General features: G+C 43.9%; 1 protein-coding gene across 1 annotated transcript; it reads right to left on the bottom strand.

Moving 5' to 3' along the window:
* Positions 1–2415: 2415 nt before the first annotated feature.
* On the bottom strand, positions 2416–19318 carry Eaf1 (ELL associated factor 1). Its single transcript, XM_048355897.1, has 6 exons — positions 18806–19318; positions 16934–17028; positions 14448–14584; positions 8399–8583; positions 6604–6834; positions 2416–5496 (listed from the first exon to the last, which is right to left on the bottom strand). The coding sequence occupies exons 1-6, from the start codon at positions 19176–19178 to the stop codon at positions 5450–5452; spliced, it is 1068 nt and encodes a 355-aa protein (XP_048211854.1). The 5' UTR covers positions 19179–19318; the 3' UTR covers positions 2416–5449.
* Positions 19319–19750: the final 432 nt, after the last annotated feature.

Here is a 19750-nt window from a genome sequence, read left to right as displayed (position 1 = left end):
ATGTGATTTCTAGACACTGAGGGAACCAGTATTATTCATATCTTCCCAATCTGGGTTTGTGTGTCTTTCCAGAGATACTATTTGAGTTGCTTCTTTTTTTTTCTTTTTTTCCAGTCCTGGAGCTTGGACTTGGGACCTGAGCACTATCCCTGGCCTCTTTTTGCTCAAGGCTAGCACTCTACCACTTCCAGCTTTTTCCATGTATGTAGTGCTAAGGACTCAAACCCAAGGCTTCATGCATGCTAGGCAAGCACTCTACCGAAGCCACATTCCCAGCCCCATGCTTATTTTCTTTTAGTCTATAGTCACTGCACTTTTTTTTTTCCTGGTGCTGGTCCTGGGACTTGAACTCAGGCTGAGTTCAAATGGTAGAGAGCACTTGACAGACAGCTACACTTTGGGCTTCCTGGTGGTTAACTGGATATAAATTAAATCTAATGGACTTTCCTGCCTGGATTGGCTTTGAACCATTAGTCTCAGGTCTCAGCCTCTTGAGTAGCTAGGATTATAGTCATGAACCACCAGAGCCTGGCACTTTCACTATTGTTGCACTAAATGGTACCCAGGTCCACATTTGCTTAAGATCTTCTTGGTATATTGTCACTGAGGAAGTGGTCCAGATGCAAATTTGTCCTAAGTCTTCTACAGGAGTACTGTTCAGGGCTAGGGGAGACCCTGATGCTTTGCGGAGTTATTAGCCTATAGATTCTGCTTGGCTTTGGGCAAGGGTCATCATTGATGGGCCAGCCAAGCCTCCTGTGTCACACGTGCCCACCAAAGGTACCAAGTGTGTGACAACCTGAACTCAGTCCACTAAGATTAGCACAATGCTATATTAGGACTGAGGCTCACTTCTCTGGACTACCTACTGCTGAGGTAGACTCGTGGTTCAAGAACACTTCAACTAGCTACAGGTGTTAGTGGCTAGAATAGAGGTATGAAACACGAGTGTCATTGTCATTGGAGTGAGTCCACAGTGGCACTGGATCTGGTCCAAACCTGCTCTCCCTTAGCAAATGTGTTCTTGTACATGCTGTACTGCCCACACCACAGGTGGTGTTGGTGAAGGCAGACCCTTGGGCTTGATGCTAAATTGGATCGTGCCTGAGTCTCAGTGTCAGGTACACTGAGGCCCATGCCCCAGGTAGAAGTACACATGCCAAAACAGCTATCTGCCTCATGGAGGTGCGGTCCTCTGCTGGTGTCAGGGCAGCGCCTCATCTAGATTGCCTGATGACAGCTGTGCAGCCTGAGCTTAAGGGAAGAGTGGTGATTCACAGCCATTAGGGGCCCTGCAGTCTTGGGAAGTGCTCCGCAGACCTACTGTTAAGGCTGGAAGTGATGAAACGTGTGCATCCATCTGTCTGTCCCACAGGCACACAGGTTCTCCAGCTGATGCCACAGCTGGTATAGGTCTGTGAGCCTTGGCCTGTGTACAGGGTGTCCAGTTTCTACTGGTGCTGTCTAGCTAAGGGGGCCCTGGTACTGGGCTCTGAGACAAACCTCTGCTACCTTACATTCTGCCACTTCAGATGGAAGGTTGAACACAGTCCTGGATCTTAATCAGTTTCTCAATTGGCCTCGCTGTAGAGGTTGTGGGGCTTTGCCTAGCACTGGGTTTCACTGCAGTGGACCTAGTTGGGTTTCAAAACCAGGTCTTAATTCTCTCTTCCTCCCCCTAGCAGAAGGGGCTTCTCTCCCCACTAGGCTGCTTGGAATTTGGAGACAATTCCCCAACAGGCAATTCTTTCCTTCCTACTCCAATGTTTCTTTTTGCTTTGCCAAACTAAAAGCAGGTGGCATTTCATCTGAGGTACTTTGGTACATAAATTCATCTTAGGCGTGTCTGTGAGAGGAAACTGTCAAAGGACCTTAGCTACCACCTAAACTTCATACCTTTTAAAATGGAAATTCATTCTATATTTGTTTGTGTTTTGGAGGAATTGAACTTGGGGCCTCTGGCTCCTCTAGGCAAGCACTCTAGCGCTTGAGCTATTCCTGATGCCCCCAGCTTCAGTTTTAAAGGCCATACTTTAAAAAGCTAGGACATAGTTTGTGAACACCAAGTTCAAATTAATTTAGCTAACTATGCTTAAACACAAAAAATTCTTAAGAGAATTCTCTATTGCTCAGATTTCAAGAAAAAAATGACATTAAGTATATTGAAAAAATGACATTAAGGGGCTGGGGATATAGCCTAGTGGCAAGAGTGCCTGCCTCGGATACACGAGGCCCTAGGTTCGATTCCCCAGCACCACATATACAGAAAACGGCCAGAAGCGGCGCTGTGGCTCAAGTGGCAGAGTGCTAGCCTTGAGCGGGAAGAAGCCAGGGACAGTGCTCAGGCCCTGAGTCCAAGGCCCAGGACTGGCCCAAAAAAAAAAAAAAAAAAAATGACATTAAGCATATTGCTGACCTTCATTTTTATTTAAATATATATAGTGATCTTTTAAGAGAAACAATAACAAAAACTATACAGAGCAAATACTTTACATAAATGTAAACATGCATATCTATTTCATAATTAGGAAAAATGAACTTTTAGGCACAAGATTTCTTTGAAAATCACTAAAGAATGAGACAATGAACCTAAGACAAATATAAGGAACAAAAACACATTTCATGGTTGGCGGCATGGCTCAGGTGGTAGAGTGCCAGTCATGAGTGAAAGCATCAGATGCTGACTTCGAGTTCCGGTCTTGGACAAAAAAACACAGAACACAAAAACACATTCCATAGGCTTCAATTGGCCTACTGGTTAAGGCCTGAGTTTCAGAAATCCATGCCTTGCCAAACGAAAATATCCAGTTGGCTGTACCTAATGTATGTCCACAAGACAGACAAGAATTTCTTTCAAAAAAGTATAATAAATATGTCATTCTCTCTCATACACAAACACTACCAAATCAGGGAAGTAAAGACTTTTAGAATTTTTAAGTTTTCCTAGTGCTAAATAGCAACACACACACACACACACACACACACACACACACACACACACACACTCTCTCTGCTACAGAAACGAGTGGCATTATTACAAATGGCTAGTTTGTGTTGGGGGTCCCAAAATCACTCAGGTTTGAAGTAATAAGGCTTGCCATGGCTTCTCAGACACTTCAGCTAGACATTTCCTCCTTGCCCAATGGCCCATGGCACAGCAGAACTCATTCAACAAAGGAAAGGCAATGGATGATTCCATTAGGGACTTCGGCATGAGCATGTCTAGCTGTGGATACCTAGAATATTCTGTGTCTATCCTCGGTACTTCGCTGCCTCCTCCCCAACAGGCTACAACGTATGTCTATCTGTGCTGACAGTGCTTTCTTTTAAGGAGCCCAGGGCCAAGCAAGAGGAAGGTCAGTTTGGACACACAGGACCCTGCACATAGGGTGAAACAGAGGAGAGTCCATAAAGATAGAACCTATAGAACCTCAGAAACAAGGTTGGCAGTGCAGGGCGCAGAGCAGGAGAAATCTGTGAGGCTGTGTTCTGAGTTTCCAAGTCAAAGATTTCTTCCTCTGGTGGAATGGGGGTAAACACCCAAACCTCTGGCAGAGCACAAAAACCACAGCCATGCTAGACAGTAACACCATGCATGACAAGGAAGAGGGGCTGATGCTCAGAGAGCTTGCTCGGTGCCACCTGCAAGTATTTCCTACAGAAACAAACATCTGATCCAACATGCCAAAATCCACAGTTCTGTCTACACAATTAAAAGCTTTGGAGAAGAAAAGGGTAAAAGGCTGGGGCTTAAACAGACATTTTTAGTTCAAGTTTCTGGACCCTGCCCCAGTAAGCAAGTTAAGATCAATAAAATAATTCTCACATCTAGTAACAATTCAAGTCTCCAATCCTGACTTTCACCTTCCCTGAGCTGTCACTAGCAAGGCTTCTTCAGCAATTATCAGTTCGCTATAAATAAGTTCCTACTTGTCCATTCATGGAACCCATCCAACGGGCTGGGACCCCAATCACAAGGTACTGGCACACATCTATCACCTACACTGGGGCAGAATAACTGGAGCATGCAAATGGTTCCTTGCCAGCCCTCCAGCTCACAGCAGTTACAAGGTGGACAAAATGTGGACTAATAGGACAACCTAAGGAAATCCCCCATCACGGACCATCCATTTCCTTTCGAGGTCCAGACCACTTCCTTCCATTAGCTCGGGAGGGAGTAGCCACATGAATGGAGGAAGATAATTCATTGTCTTGATGCCTACTGACTAAAGCAGAGATTTCCTTGGACAGTTCACTCACATGGAGAAATGGGCCACTGCATACAGATCAGAGAACAATGTAGCATACTCACACAATACAGAACATTTATGAGTGACAAGTTTCCAGCAATGACAGGTTCAGTTGGAAACTGCACCATAGAAGGCAATCTTGTGACGTTCTTCTAGTTTTACAATAAAAATACAGACCAGTCTGAGAGTCAGGCACAGACAGTGGTACAAGAGCATAAACAAAGACCTTATCAAAGAATTTGCTCAATTCATATTGCAGAGCTCCTATCTAGATTTTCATTCTGGAAAGCCTGCTGCTGGCTCATTTGTTCAGAAAGGCTTACCTCCTTGCTTCCTCTCCTGCCCCTTATCTCCACCAAAATGCACACAGAGAACACCTAGGGCAGACACAAGGGAGCTACAAGCCTCTGCTGCACCCTAGGCAGCAGAGAGGCGGCTGCTTTCATCTGCTCATCAGCCTCGTGGAGTTAGGGATGATCTGGGTGAACCTCACACTTCTGTTTTGGAATCTAAATGCCAATGTTCAACTACAAGTTCCAGGTACAAGTATTTTGATAAGTAAAATCCAAAGGAGGAAGCAGTGAAAAAACCCTGTCCTAAGGGGCAGGAGAGTGGTGTGAACCAGCTGTGGGCTTCCCTTTCCTAGTTTTTCAATGAGGGGTGGAGTGAGCACACCTCCAAGGACTCTAGTGAGGCCCATGGCAACATGGTCTTGTTCTGGGTCGAACATGACTTCCTTATCACTGTGCCACCAATTTCAAGTGGCTTAGCAATTTCTTTGTGTCTAAGTTCCCTCACCAAAGACTTTCAATTCACTGGTGCAGATCACTTGGCCAAACTGACGGCTGCTGAAACTTCCAAACAAAGTGTTGGCCTGGTGAAGACACGGTTATCCTGGGGACCCAGACCGGGGTATAGTTGTCCTTTTTTCCACTAGCAATGTGAACCCAATAGAAATGGAATCCTGTTAGTTCTTCTAGAGATCTACTTAAACTTTGAAAGGAGATTGTTCAAAAATTACATGAGAAAATCACCCATCACCAGCAAGTTAAAACTTGACTATCTGAGAGGCCCAGGGCCTCAGACTCCTATAGGGACGGATCCACAGACTTCTCCTTGTGGCGATGGACTCCATACGAAAGTAGCCCAGTCTCGCAACACGTTTACGCACCAGAGAGAAGATTTCAAAAGATCCAGGGCTAGTCATCACTGTCGCTGCCAGACTCGCTTAACTGCAAGTCATTTCCTACAAACAGAAAACAGAATGAAGGCAAAAGCAAAGGCATTAAAGACCACTTCCTCAGAGACTCTGCCTGTGTGGTAGCCTGCAGTGTACTGACCCTGCAGCTGCCCTGGCCATGAAGCCCAACAGATGTCTTTTCTGTAACACCTTCACTTTCCTTCATTTGAAAGAAAAAAAAAAAAGACTTCCTCATAATTCCTTGGTTTGACTGCTCAGCTATCACATTATAGTAAGACCTTGCTAATTTAACTTAATGAAGGACGAAAATCAATTCAGCTCACTGGAAAAACTGGTGCAGTCAACATTTTTAAAGCAATGCTATTTTTGGTATTTGCATAGCACAGCAATAGAGCACTTATTAGGGCACACTGAGGGAAGAGTAGGCTAGATGACTTTTAAATGTGTTAATAGCAAGAAAATATTTATAGATAATTGAAACACCATTTAGTACAGTTGTACAGATTGGATTAAGCAAACACTATTTGCCACTTTGGAAACTGAGTGCAGTCTGCACCAGTATGACATTGATCCAACAGCCTCTCTGGTACACCTCTACCCAGGACACTCATGATCGCTTAACCCTCAAGTCCAAACCAATGAGCTTTACAAAGAGCCACATTCTTAACTGGCATACAGAACTTAAAATTTAGCATTCTTGATTAGCATATATAGGCATTTCAAGTTAACAGAAACCCAACTGATACCATGTAGACTTAAAAATAAAAGTGAGTAGGCCACTAGTGGCTCATGCCTGTAATCTTAGCTACTTAGGAGGCTGAGAATTGAAGTTCAAAGCCAGATAGGGCAGGATATATCCATGAGACTCAATCTCCAATTAAATACACACACACACACCAAAAAACAAACACTGCCCCTCACACGTTCATGTCTTAGCACTTCCCAGAACTCACAAAACCTAATTTGTTCTGGCTAGAAATGGAAAAGAGAACAGACTTTTAGTTTTATGTCTCCCTTTTTACCTGCTTGGTAACCTTCCTTTGCTATCTTTGGTAACCTATCTTTGCTAAGATCCTCTCTTACTCCTTACTTTAGGTTTACAGTTCTGGCAGGATATAAAAAAGCTGCATCCCAGCTGCACCGGGCACTTACTGAGCGTGTTCATGAGTTGGGTACTTCCCGGGGGCCGGCTGGTGCCGTTAGCCATGGCGGGCCTGCTGCTGTAGGGCTGCTGGTGTGAAGGCTGTGGAGAGGCAGGGCCATTGTCCTCCCTGCCGCTGCTGGAGCTCTCGTCATCACTGCCGGAGGAGCTCTCCGAGTCTGATGAGCTGCTCCCGCTGCTGCTGCTCATCTGCTCAATGATGTCCACTTCAGCCCTCAGCTCTGAAAAGGCAAGCCAGGACATGGTCAACAATGCCTTCAAGACAGAGCACTGAGCAGCTATTAAGTGGTAAAGTAGCCAAACCAAGAGCATTAAGGAATAATTTGTAAGAGCACCACTCCTCTTGACTGTTTTTGTTTTGTTTGTTTACAGCCGGTGCTGGAGCTTGAACACTGGGCCTGGGTTCCCTGGTCCCTGCAATTCTTTTGCTCAAGAAGAGTTCTCTATCACTTGAACCATGGCACCTCCTCCAGCTTTTTTGAGTAGTTTACTGGAGATAAGAAACTCACGGACTTTCTTACCCAGGCTGTAATCCTTGATCTCAGCCTCCTGAGGAGCAACAATGAGCAGGCATGAGCCACCAGTGCCCAGCTCCCTGACTGATATACACTGGTTGATGGCATGTCTGCCAGCATGTCCACCTTCCACAGATGAAAAGCAGGGGAAGAAAAATATCAAGAATGGCCACAGACTTTTCCTTCCCAAGTATACTATAACCACTCCTGATCTAACCCCTAATTCAGCTCTGGTGGTGACTTCCACAAGAACATTCTAGAACCCTAGAGGGGAAAAAAAATCAAGTGATGTAATAACAATGCATGGAGTACAGTGACCTTATTTGTCAGAAGGCAGCATTTCTACAGGATAGAAAAGCTTCCCAAGAATAATTATTTACCTTTCCTTGTCTTTTCCTACCATAGGTTTCATAAAATTTATAAATATGGCACTTAGCCTCATAACTTCGAAGAATCTGGAACAGCAAAATCCTCTATTATGTAAGGAGAGAGCCAAGGTAAATATGTCTTGGGTTTGTAGTGAAGAGAAGTAAGTCAGACTCTTAAGTCTTCTAGGCTTGAATCCACATCCATAGCCTTTTTTATATTTATATACTTGGTATCAAAACATTTTGAAAATTTATTGCATTTTGAATCTACTTTTCAGATAGGCTCTCATGTTCTCACCTGAGCCAGTCTGGACCCCAGTCCTCTTATTAATGCTTTCTTGTATGGCTGGGATGCCAGGCAGGTACTACTGTACGCAGATGATGGTTGTGACAGTTTCATGAGGCTGGCCTCAAACTACTATCCTGTAGCTCTCAACCTCTCAAGAAGTTGAGATATCAGAAGCAGGCCAGCTATTTATTTTGGGGGGGGGACAAGGTCTCACTATACAGCCCAAGGTATACAGTCCTAAGGGCTGGGAGGACAGGCAGGCCAGATCCACTATACTTGGCTTGGTTATGGTATTTTTAGTGTCACTCTAACTGTAATAACAGAGAGCTCAGAAGCACACAACATGTGGTTTTCACCCCCAAATCCCTAGACTTTTTTTAAAATCAGCCTTACAGCTACGTCCTATGGCGCTTCAGCTGGCAGGCCTGCTTATTCAAGCCTGTGACGCTGAGAATGGCGCCAGGACAGTCACAAAGCAAGTCATAATTCCTGAACCCACTCCAGTCATGAGACAGGTAGGGGAGGCCTCTGCCCTCATGGGCTCCAGAACAGTGCAAGTCAATGCAACCATACCCATAAGAGAGCCTTCTTCCCCCCAACAACACAGCTCTACCTCTTTTGATGTCATCTAGCTGAGGTTCAGGTGAAGGGTTATCCTTTACAGGAGAAGTTTTGGGTCCAACCGGAGGCTTTGTTGGAGCTCTGAAGGGCATGGGTGGTGGAGGCGGGGGTGGCTGAGGGGGACGAGAGGGCTGCTGCTGTTCCATCCGGGCCTGAATTTTACTGCTGCCCTCAGCTCTGAAATGAGACAGTCATTAGGTCAGACACACTAAAACAGTGGTTTTGTCAGGTGACTGCTCCTGGAGGTCTCAGCAAACTCCAGGCTCTTTCTAGAAACTGCAAAATACCCATACTTGTAATTTTAATATGAGAATCCCCTTAATTAGTGCATCTCTACAGCATTCCAGAGCTGTGTTGCGCATCCAGGACATGGAGATGAAGATACAATAGATTCACTGCCCCTCAATGAGCTCCCACTTTCCGCTCCTGACAGTCTCTATGTATTCCAGGTTGGCCTTGAACTCAAGATCTTCCTCTCTCAGCCTCTAGGCTGCTGAGATTAGAGGCACACTACCACATTTAGCAATAATTCACATTTTACAGTAAAGAGTTAAAATAGTTAAGATATGCTGTGATTATAAGAACGCATTTTATTAGAAAATATGACTTTGATTTATATGCAATATAAAGTTACCATCATGAATGTATAAGTTCTGTAACAAATTAATTCTTATAAATTACTGTTTTTATATTATCTATTTATTGCTTGTTTGCTGTGTCAGAGTTCCTTTCCAAACTGAGACAATTACCCATTAATAATTTTTGCAAATGGACTAATACAGTGATTCTTAAACTTTAGCATATGAACAAGCACCTGGAGCTCTCTTGCAGCTTCTGATCTGATAGGCCCTGAGATTTTGCATCCCACTGCAAGGGGCCAGTCCCCACACCATACTCAGTAGCCGGGGAATGGATCATTACATCAGGTGCTGGGGCTTGAACTCAGGGCCTTGCAGTTACTCAGCTTACTTGCTCAGCTGGCATTCTACCACTTGAGCCATGCCTCCATATCTATTTTTATTGGTTATTTTGGAGATGGCGTTTCATGGACTTTTCTATCTGGGCTGGCCATGAAATGCAATCCTCCAAATCTCAGTCTCCCTAATTGCATAGATTATAGGTGTGAATCAGTAAAGCCCAACCATAAATATAAAGCTTATTCCTCACATGCTGCTATGACAACAATCATAGCATTAATAAAAATGGGATTAATTATAAAGTGCCTGCTTTCCCCCAGTGACTCCCATGTTTTACAAGGCAAAGACCTTATTTCTTTTCTTGAATAAAGATACATTTTATTGACTTGTCCAGAAGACGCAGAAGTGAGGCATGGCAAGCAAAACCCAGAAACAAAGGAAAACACTATATTAATGACTAACTTGATTAGAAAGTGTTCTTTCTTTGGTCTCCCACATCCTCACACACTATAGCATAGAGTAGGAAAAAACAGCAATACCTCTGACCAAATGATTCATATGCCCTGACAAGTATGCACATGTATCCAGAAGGATGACACTTATCCTAGGAGAGATATATGGTACAATGGTTCTTGATCACAGACGTGTGTGCAAATGAACAATGCCTTACAGAGGACCATCTGGCGAAACCTATCCTTTAACTAAGAAAGGAAGTTCAGAAAGAAATGTATCCAATGCCTAATGTATGAAACTGTAACCTCTCTGTAATTCAGTTTGATAATAAAAAAAAAAAAGAAAGAAAGTTCAGAGAATAGATGTCCAAATCACATGATAACTAGACTTGGTATATCTGGGCCCAAATGATAATGTCAAACACTAATAGTAAAAATGACTGAGCGTACTCAGAACAAAGAGCACTCATCTGAAGGCACAGAACATCTGCCTTTTCCACCATAAAAACATGAGTTGTCAGGCGCCAGTGGCTCAAGCCAGTAATCATAGCTACTCAGGAGACAGATGTGAGTATCACAGTTTGAAGCCAGCCCAGATAGGAAAGCTGCCGAGACTCTTATCTGCAACAAACACCAAAAAGGAAGAGGAGCTGAGGCTCAAGTGGCAAAGCATTAGCCTTGAGCACCAAAGCTCAGTGACTGCCAGGCCTGCAGTCAAGCCACAGGACAGTATAAACAAAAACCTACAGTAGGCAAACCAGCTCCGCCTCTCCTTCAGAACACCTACATTCTACCTATAAGACAAAGCATGCTTTGCTTTCCACCTGCTCACTCAAGCTCTCTGCTAGTTTTCTTACTCTGGTGACTTGTCCAAGCGGGCAAGGACTTGTGTGTCAATCTTGAGTGCAAAGTCCCTAAGTGTAACAGCAGCTCCTCATACCCTTTCCAATGACAGGGGACAGAGGAGCTAATATTACTGATATAACACTATGAGCAAGCAGACATGCATCTCCTTATAAAACCAGAAAAAAAAAGTTATTATTTTTATTTTTTATAATAAAATTTCAATTTATTTGAAGCAATTCAGTCTCAAAAACTTTAAGTTACAGCAGTCACAAAAACCAGGAAATAGTCAGAAACAATGAAAGAATGCTCAGGAGTACTGCACTTTTTAATTTGTTTTTAACACTGTCATGGCTTTCTTCAAAACACAGGTGCACAAAAGTATTCAAACTTTTAAGCAGAGATTCTAGAAGAACTTAACACATTATATACGTATGGCCATACAAAGAACACTAAAACAGGACTCCAAACTACAAAATATAAACCCATCCTATGAAAATACCACCCAGAAAGCTTAGGAAGTGTTAACAGTTATCTGGAGGCTGTAAGCGTAGTCTTCAAGCAGAAGAATTCTAATTTTGATTACATAATAAGATGACTAGACTTGAGCAAAAATAAGCCAGGGACAGTGCTCAGGCCCTGAGTTGAAGGCCAAGGACTGACCAAAAAAACCCAAACAAGCAAACAGAAAATTAAAGGTTCCAGTCAGAAAAGTTGTAAATACTTTACAAGGTCAGTCTCCAAATCATTTGGAAAACCAATTTAAAAAATTGACTGTCTCAGCCAGAGCCAGTGGCTCATGCCTGTAATCCTAACTACTTAGGAGGCTGAGATATGAGGATCCCGGCTCAAACCAGCCCAAGCAGGAAAGTCTTTTATTTCCAATTAGCCACCAGAAAACCAGAAGTGGCTCAAGTGGTAGAACACTAACTAGCCTTGAGCTGAAGAGCTCAGGGACCACGTCCAGGCCCAGCGTTCAAGCCCCATGACCCAATAAATAAATAAATTTTTTAAACTCTCTCATTAACAGGCAATTACTCTTTCTTTTTTTTTTTTTGGCAGTCCTGGAGCTTGGACTCATGGCCTGAGCCCTGTCACTGGCTTCTTTTTGCTCAAGGCTAGCACTCTGCCACTTGAGCCACAGCGCTCCTTCTGGCCGTTTTCTTTTTTTTTTTCTTTTTGGCCAGTCCTGGGGCTTGGTCTCAGCGCCTGAGCACTGTCCCTGGCTTCTTCTTGCTCAAGGCTAAGCACTCTGCCACTTGAGCCACGGCGCCACTTCTGGCCATTTTCTGTATATGTGGTGCTGGGGAATCGAACCCAGGGCCTCATGTATACGAGGCAAGCACTCTTGCCACTAGGCCATATCCCCAGCCCCATGGCCGTTTCTATATATGTGGTGCTGGGGAATTGAACCCAGGGCCTCATGTATACAAGGCAAGCTCTCTTGCCACTAGGCCATATTCCCAGCCCCTACTCTGACTTTCAAGAGTGCTAATGCTACTTCTTCTACTTTTCTCTCTTTATCTTGATATAGTATAAAAGATTTAACAGTAAGCTGAGCTTGTTGCATAAAACTATGTTCATAATATTTGTATCTCCGAAAATACTCTAATCTCCTACTTTGTTTAAAACCCAGACAAGTCTGAAAAGGTAGCTGAGTTATTAAACTAAAGGTTCTCTGGACAGCCGCATGTTTCCTGTCTTTCTTGTGGGATAGGAGAGGGGAGGAAACTACAAGAGAAGCTGATCATAAAGAAATGAGAGGAGAATGCATTTCCAAAACAAAATAAACACCACTAACATTCAGGATCTACAGCCTGAATAAAGGGCTTGCCTGCATGTTAGCATAAGCAATTTCTCCTTCCAAAACAAAATCTATGGACTCTTTATTACTGAACAGATCTTCCCCCAAAGCATGAACTACATTGACTGCTAAATGGACCTTTATAATTCTGATTCTACTTTCCAATTTATTCAAGTGACAAGATGGCCTGAAATACTCATGGCCAGGAAAAAAAAAAAAAAAAAACTGCCTTCAAACAAAAATCTGAATCACCTCTACAAAAACAATCAACTTATCAATTTAGAAACTATTTTCCTTTCATATTAGAGCTGAATGTAATTTCAGTTATTTATAAGTAACTTTAAAACCTTACCAATGAAATGTACCAAACTAAACCTGTGTAAAGTAGATCATGCTATATATAATTATGAATGAGTAAGCTTGAATTAGAAAAATTAAAGATTCCAAATACATTGCTAGAGAATTTCACAATGAAGGCATGAGGGAATTAATGAAAAATTTCCCTACATACAACATAGTCATTCGCAAACTAGTAAATCTTAATTGGAATGCTAAGGCAAAAATAGTAAAACCACACTCCTACAAAAAGTGATAGGAAGAACTATCATACATGAGAAACAAAGAATATGTGATCACTCTGTTGCACACCCAGAGAAGCAAGGAAATTGAAACTTAGAATAATCCAGTCATCATCATCTTCTCCATCATCTTCAGCGTCTTTTCTCTTCTCTCCATGAAGGCCTTCTTCCTTCTCTTCTTCCTCATCATAATCATGTTCATCCTGAATTTCTTCTTTCACTAAGTATGAAAGGCCCACTTCCTTTTTCCCCCTCTCCCAATTCTGAATCTGCTTCATCTTCATCCTCATCCTCCTCCTCCTCCTCCTCCTCCTCCTCCTCCTCCTCCTCCTCATATCCTTCACATAGACAAGTTTCATCTTCATCCTCATCATCTTCCTCTTCTGAGGAAGTCTGGTGCTTCACTATCCTCCTGATCAAATCCATCTGAGTATGTGATTTGCTGCAGCACCTCAAAAATACTTTCTCTGTACTCTTCCATGTTTGCGATCTCACAGTTAAACAAGTCAAAACTTTTCACATTTTTAAGATTTTGCTGAGCTTCCACAGTATTGAGCTCTCTGGTCTAGTTTTCATTCAGATTGAGGTAGGTAAGATTTGGACACTTCTCTGCCAGGACTTCCAAACCTCCAGAAATTATACTGTCATCAAGTTCCAACTTTTTTTTTTTTTTTTTTTTTTTTTGCCAGTCCTGGGCCTTGGACTCAGGGCCTGAGCACTGTCCCTGGCTTCTCTTTGCTCAAGGCTAGCACTCTGCCACTTGAGTCACAGCGCCACTTCTGGCCATTTTCTGTATATGTGGTGCTGGGGAATCGAACCCATGGCTTCAAGTATACAAGGCAAGTGCTCTTGCCACTAGGCCATATCCCCAGCCCAAGTTCCAACTTTTGAAGTTTATTCAATATGGGAAGCCAGGCCAGTGAACTTAATTTCATATTAGCCATACTCAGAAACTCTAGTTCTTTCAGTGTTATTGAGGCCTTCAATTTCCCCACTGACACACAGGCAATTATCAAGGACTAGCTCTTATCTCCTCCGGGTCTCAGTTCCTTAACTACAGGCTAATCCTCCTCTTCATCTCTATACCCTCCTGCTCTTCTATTCGCCTCCTTTACCCCTTTTGCCCACTACCCCTAGGCCTAAAAACTCTGCAAATATAAATGCCCACAACCACCAAATAGGTGTAGAGGAGAAAAAAATAGCAAGTAGAGGCCAAGGAGTTAGGACTCTTCCCCCATCTCCTTGTCCACACGTGTGCACATGCACACACACCATACACACTCCCGCAGTTCCTTCCCCTTCAATGCTGCTCAGAAACTGAGCCTCCAAGACCAAGACAAAGTTTTAAAAATAACATACTAAGTACTTGCCTAGCACATACAATACCCCCAGTTGGATCCTCACCACAAATGAGAGCAAAGAAAGGTCATATAAATCTAAATCATACCTTGTTTTCTTGACCTGAATGCTGCTACTGAGTTTTTCCAGCACATATTCACCAGTGTCATGATTAATAATAAGTACACAGTCTTTCTGGTAAGGCCGTTTGTTTCCCTTGAACACAGTCATTGGCGGTGTAGATCCCTGTTTGCCAAAAAAAATACAAGATGGTCTATCTAAGCCAGTTATGAACATCAACACCTTATACATGACTCTACTTCATCAAATCTTTCATCACAGTTACTCAAGAATAGATTTGTATTTTAACTCCTGGTGGCTGGCCAGACAAAAAAGAAATAGTACAGCAAGAATCTCTGTAAACATGCAACTGGTTCTTGGTAATCAAGAAATATATAATGAGGGACCAGGCATAATGGTTCACAACTATAAACCCAGCAATTGGGAGGTGGAAATAATGAGAACTGAGGTTCAAGACCAGAGTAGGCAAAAAAATTAGTGTCTGATGGTGCACCTGTAAGCCCAACTATATAGTACTCATAAGGAGGAAAATCACAGTCTGAATCCAGCAAAGGAAAAAAGAAGTATATCCTATCAAAAAATAATTAAAGCCAGGTATCAGTGGTTCATGCCTGTAATCCTAGCTACTCAGGAGGCTGAGATCTGAAGATTGAAGTTCAAAGCCAGCCCAGGCAGAACGTCTGTGAGACCCTTATCTCCAACTAACTACCAGAAAACTGCAAGTGGTGCTGTGGCTCAAAGTGATAGAGCACTAACTTTGAGCTAAAGAGCTCAGGGACAACACCCAGGCGCAGAATTCAAACCGCATCACCAACAAAAAATAAAACAAAATAATAATTAAAGCAAAAAGGGATGGGGACTTGGCTCAAGTAGTAGAATGTCTAGGAAACATGAGGCCAAGTTCAAGCTCTACTACTTCCAAAAAAATAAAAAAAAATGCAAAGGAAGGAAAGAACAAACGAAACGCAGTACAAAACATTTTAAAATTATTATACACGTTTCTAAGAAATTGGGGAAATGTTACAGCAAACATCCAACAGAGGATGGGAATGTGGCTTAGCAGTAGAATGCTTGCCTCAGCACCACATAAACAGAAAAAGCCGGAAGTGGCGCTACTAGCCTTGAGCAAAAGGAAGCCAGGGACAGTGCTCAGGCCCTGAGTCCAAGCCTCAGGACTGGCAAAAAAGAAAAAAAGAAAGATCCAACAGAACATCCTCCAAGGGCATGTCACTAAACTGATTTTCTTAGAGCAAGTCTAGTCTGCTACTCACCTGCTCCCACTGAACTCAGGCCATAGAATAACATCTTTCAACCAGAATCTGGGCTCTGTGGGCTTCTCGGGAAAAGAAGGTTCTCTCAGATCCTCAAGTTCTTTCCTGCCTTAGAGCTTTACCAAAGCTCTAGCCTGCTATATCTTTACTCTAGCTGTAGATTCGTCAATCTTTAGGTAAGCTCAAAGGTCACTGATGGAAGCCTTCCCTGATTTTCTAGAATAACTGACATATTTTCTTATATTTACTTAAACTTATTTATGTGATATGTACAATAAAGGCAAGAAATGCGTTAATTTTGTTCAGGGTTGTATTAGTGCTTACTAACTGACTGGATAAACAGTAATCATTCACTTTATATTTATCAAATACAGGATTTAATATCTTGCTTAGAATCAAAATCACCTTAGCTCTTTGACTCTGTGTATACACAGTAGAAATTCAGAGTGGTAAGGGCCTTTAGGGACCATTTATCTAACATTTTCATTTTTACATTTGGGAAGCACAGGTCCAAAGGGAGATGATGTAACCTGCCACTGACACCAAATAATGAAATAGCAGCTTGGGTGGACAAATAAGTCATCTCTCTCCTCAGCCTGCAGGTTTCCAGGTCTCTCCAGAGATGTTTTGTTGTATCACCAGCTACTAAGAACTTACTATGTTCTAAAACAGAGCTAAAAAATGTACTGATTCAGTTCACTAGGAGCACTTTGTAAGTTCCTTTGGGCTTTGTAATCGGAGCGCTATCACAGACAGAACTTTATAGAATACCTTCCTGCAAAGAGTTCAATGAAGCTTATAACTGAATTTTTTATTCCTAAATTACCTGAACACGCCAAACCTCTGGCTCCTGCCTGTGTCTAGCGGCTCACACTTGACTCTTCACTGATGTAAAGATGTTAGTGTGGCTCCTAACTGCCTTTTGGACACCTCTTGCTCAAGAGTTGTTTTAGCTACACATCAGCAGGGCCTTTCCTTTTGGACTTGCTTAGGAAAAGAGCTATGCATGTCTAACAGAGGACCTGGCTGTCCAGACCAAACCTTGTGGACTTTACAGCACATTTTGGGGAAGATGACAGTCACTTCAAATCAAGTGTTGGAGTAACAAAAATTTTACACCATCTTATCCCTCAAAATTCCTTTTCTACTTTCTGAAGAGTAGGAAATACAAATTGCAATAACAAATAATACAAGGATGCACTGTGATCTGACATTAAAACCAGTAACAATGAAATAAACTTACAGGGATATGTGGCAGGGTGATTGTGACTTCATCTCCTTTGCCAACCTGAAGCTCTCCTTCACAAGAAGTATCTATAGATGCTGGCTTAAAATCATCTAAAGGAAAAGAAAGAGTATTTCTCACCAAGTTACTTCGAATAAGACTTCCTGGGCATTGTCCCTTAGGAATTAAAATTATATTCTCAAAAAAATGATTTAGTATTCTTAAACTAGTTCACCATAGCAAACTTGATATATGCAAAAGCAGAGAGAATGACCCCCAAGTACCTTCATCTACCTTTATTACCAAGAGAACATTTCCACATACTTCCTTTAACCCTCTCTGGACTATCTTGACAGATTCTCCTTTCTCCCAATGGACAGTTGGCAACTAATGCCTCATCATCCACAGTGAGGTGTTTATCAGGGTTGCAAGGTTAGGAGCAACAAAGCATATGAAGATGATTCCTGACTGTAAAAGCCTTCATGAAATAGAGCAGACCTGCATTCAGGACAGCATCCTGAAGGTTTTTATTTCGCACAGAAGAGGGATTTGCTGCACTCAAAAGTTCCATAGCTTTGAAAAAAAAAATACTTCTGCAGACAGTTCAACTTTATCTCCAAAGATTATCTCGTTTTTATGAGCTGGACATTCAGAACAACATACTCACTTTACACTAACACACTTGCCTCAAACACATTCTCCACTGTCAAGCTGGGTGCCACTGGCTCATACCTGTAATCCTAGCTATTTAGGAGGCTGAGATTTGAGGATAACAGTTCAAAGCCAGCCTAGGCAGAAAAGTCCTATCTCCAACTAACCACTCAAAAACGTGAAAGGGGGGCTGTGGCTCAAAGTGGCAGAGTGCTAGCCCTGAACAAGAGTTCAGGAACAGGGCCCAGACCCTGAGTTCAAGCCCCATGCCTGACAAAACAAAACTGCCCTTCAGTGAAGGAATACTTCGTAAACCCAAGAAATGACTGACCCACCATCTCTCATATTTCCAATGTGTTCTCCTTGAAAAAGTTGGATCTGCTGTCAGCAAGAAGCAGTTATGGCCTGGCAAGTGACCACACAAGGATGAAACTTCATTATCTAACACACCCTCTTCCTCAGTGTTGAGTCACATCTATTCGCCTCTCTGACAAAAACAAGTATTAACACCACAGGACACCAGCAGCTTGTGAATCATAGAGGGATGCTCAGTCAGCCAAATCTGCCCGGGACAAAGTGGCAATGCCTCGCTCCAGGGAGTCTATAATCATGTAGAAAAAGGCCCACCATAATGACCATTTCCACATTCCTTATGTCTGCTCTCTCCTGCTTCCAAACATAGATGAAGCTTTAATCTACGCCAGGCTCACAAACTCTTATTCGTCACTCACATGGGACTTGGCCCCGAATCAGGGTGCTATAGATGACCTGAAAACATCAGTGTCAAATGAGGCAAGGGAGGAGTGATGGATCGCAGAAAAGATGTGGGGTCCTTGACTGTATTCGAGAGGCAAAGCAGTGTCGGGATGGACAGAACCAAGACCTCTGTCAGAAAACTGAGAAAAGAAAGAAATGAAATAGGAAGGAGTATATAAGGCTCAGGTCAAACGGGGCCGGGGGGGGGGGCGGTCTTTCAGAAATGGAGAACTGATGTGATAGCTAGAAAGTGGGGAGTTGGGAGTTAGGTAGGAATGCGACAGGGAGGAAAGGTTTGGAACCCAAAAGGAGGGAAGTGGGTGTCTAAGGATTGGGAACAGGGCATGAAAAAAGACAAGGGACAATGCTAAGGGAGTATGAGGTAAAAAGAATAGTTGGCAAAAAGATGTGAAAAAATAAGAACAGATCCAAGTCTCTAAGAATCCCGGGTGACAGAAGGGAACTGACGGGGGGGCGACTCACAGCGGATGGTGTGGAAGGAGGCCCGCGGCCGCTTCTCGAAGCTCTCCCCGAGGCGCAAGCAGTGCTCCTCGCGGTCCAGCAGGGGGTTCGCCGTTCCGTTCATGGCCCCGCACGGGCCTCGCGCCCGCACCGGCGCTCTCCAGCCGCTGCCGCCGCCGCCGCCCGAACTCCCGGCGCCCGCGGCCGGAAGGGCAGAGCTCCCCAGACCCGGTTCCGGAGCACGCGGATAACTCAGCCCGCGCCCACCCGGGGCTGAACACAAGTCTTCTCCGCGTCGGGGCGGGGGAATCCTTTGAGGAAGCGAGGCCACCGGACTTCCGGAGCGGGGGCGGGACTTCCGTATTCCCAGCGGAAGCGGCAGGGGTGGCGCCATTGTAAGGGAAGTTCGCCCGGGGAGTTGGCGGGGCCGGTGGTGGCGGGCCACCTCCAGGGCCAGAGCTAGGCTGAGGGGTAAGTGCGCCCTCCCCACGTAGCAGGCTAACCTGGGAGCCGATGTTGACGAGGCCCGGGCGTGCTCGCGGACTGGATTGACGCGTCCCCGGTGACCACCGGCGGCGCGCGGTAGACCCCGCGGACCTGAGGAAAAAGGACCCCGGAGACCCAGCCCCTGGTCAACGGGTCACTTCCCCTTGGCGCTGCGAGGGCCTCAGTCCATGGATGGTGACGCCTCCCTCGGGTCCGAGCGACAGCCTTTGAGTGCGATTAGAAACTCGGGCCGCTCAGCCTAGCTCCATCTCCGGCAGGAGGTGAATACAGAACTCCAGCCCCTAAGAGCCAGGATCCTACTCCCTCTGGCAGTTGATCACTCACGTTCAGTTCCCGCAGCTGTTGTGGTTGTTTTGAAGTTACCCTGTTCACGGATATCGAAAACAAGTTTTTCTTCAGTATATTCATGAGCGTATTCTTAATTGTAAACCTAACCAATTTCTTGCAAGAGTTGGCCCC

Source organism: Perognathus longimembris, chromosome 10 (genome assembly GCF_023159225.1).
Source record: "Perognathus longimembris pacificus isolate PPM17 chromosome 10, ASM2315922v1, whole genome shotgun sequence".
NCBI classification, from domain to species: domain Eukaryota; kingdom Metazoa; phylum Chordata; class Mammalia; order Rodentia; family Heteromyidae; genus Perognathus; species Perognathus longimembris.
The sequence above is the reverse complement of the archived record's forward strand: the minus strand, read 5'-3'. Positions and strand labels throughout refer to the sequence as shown.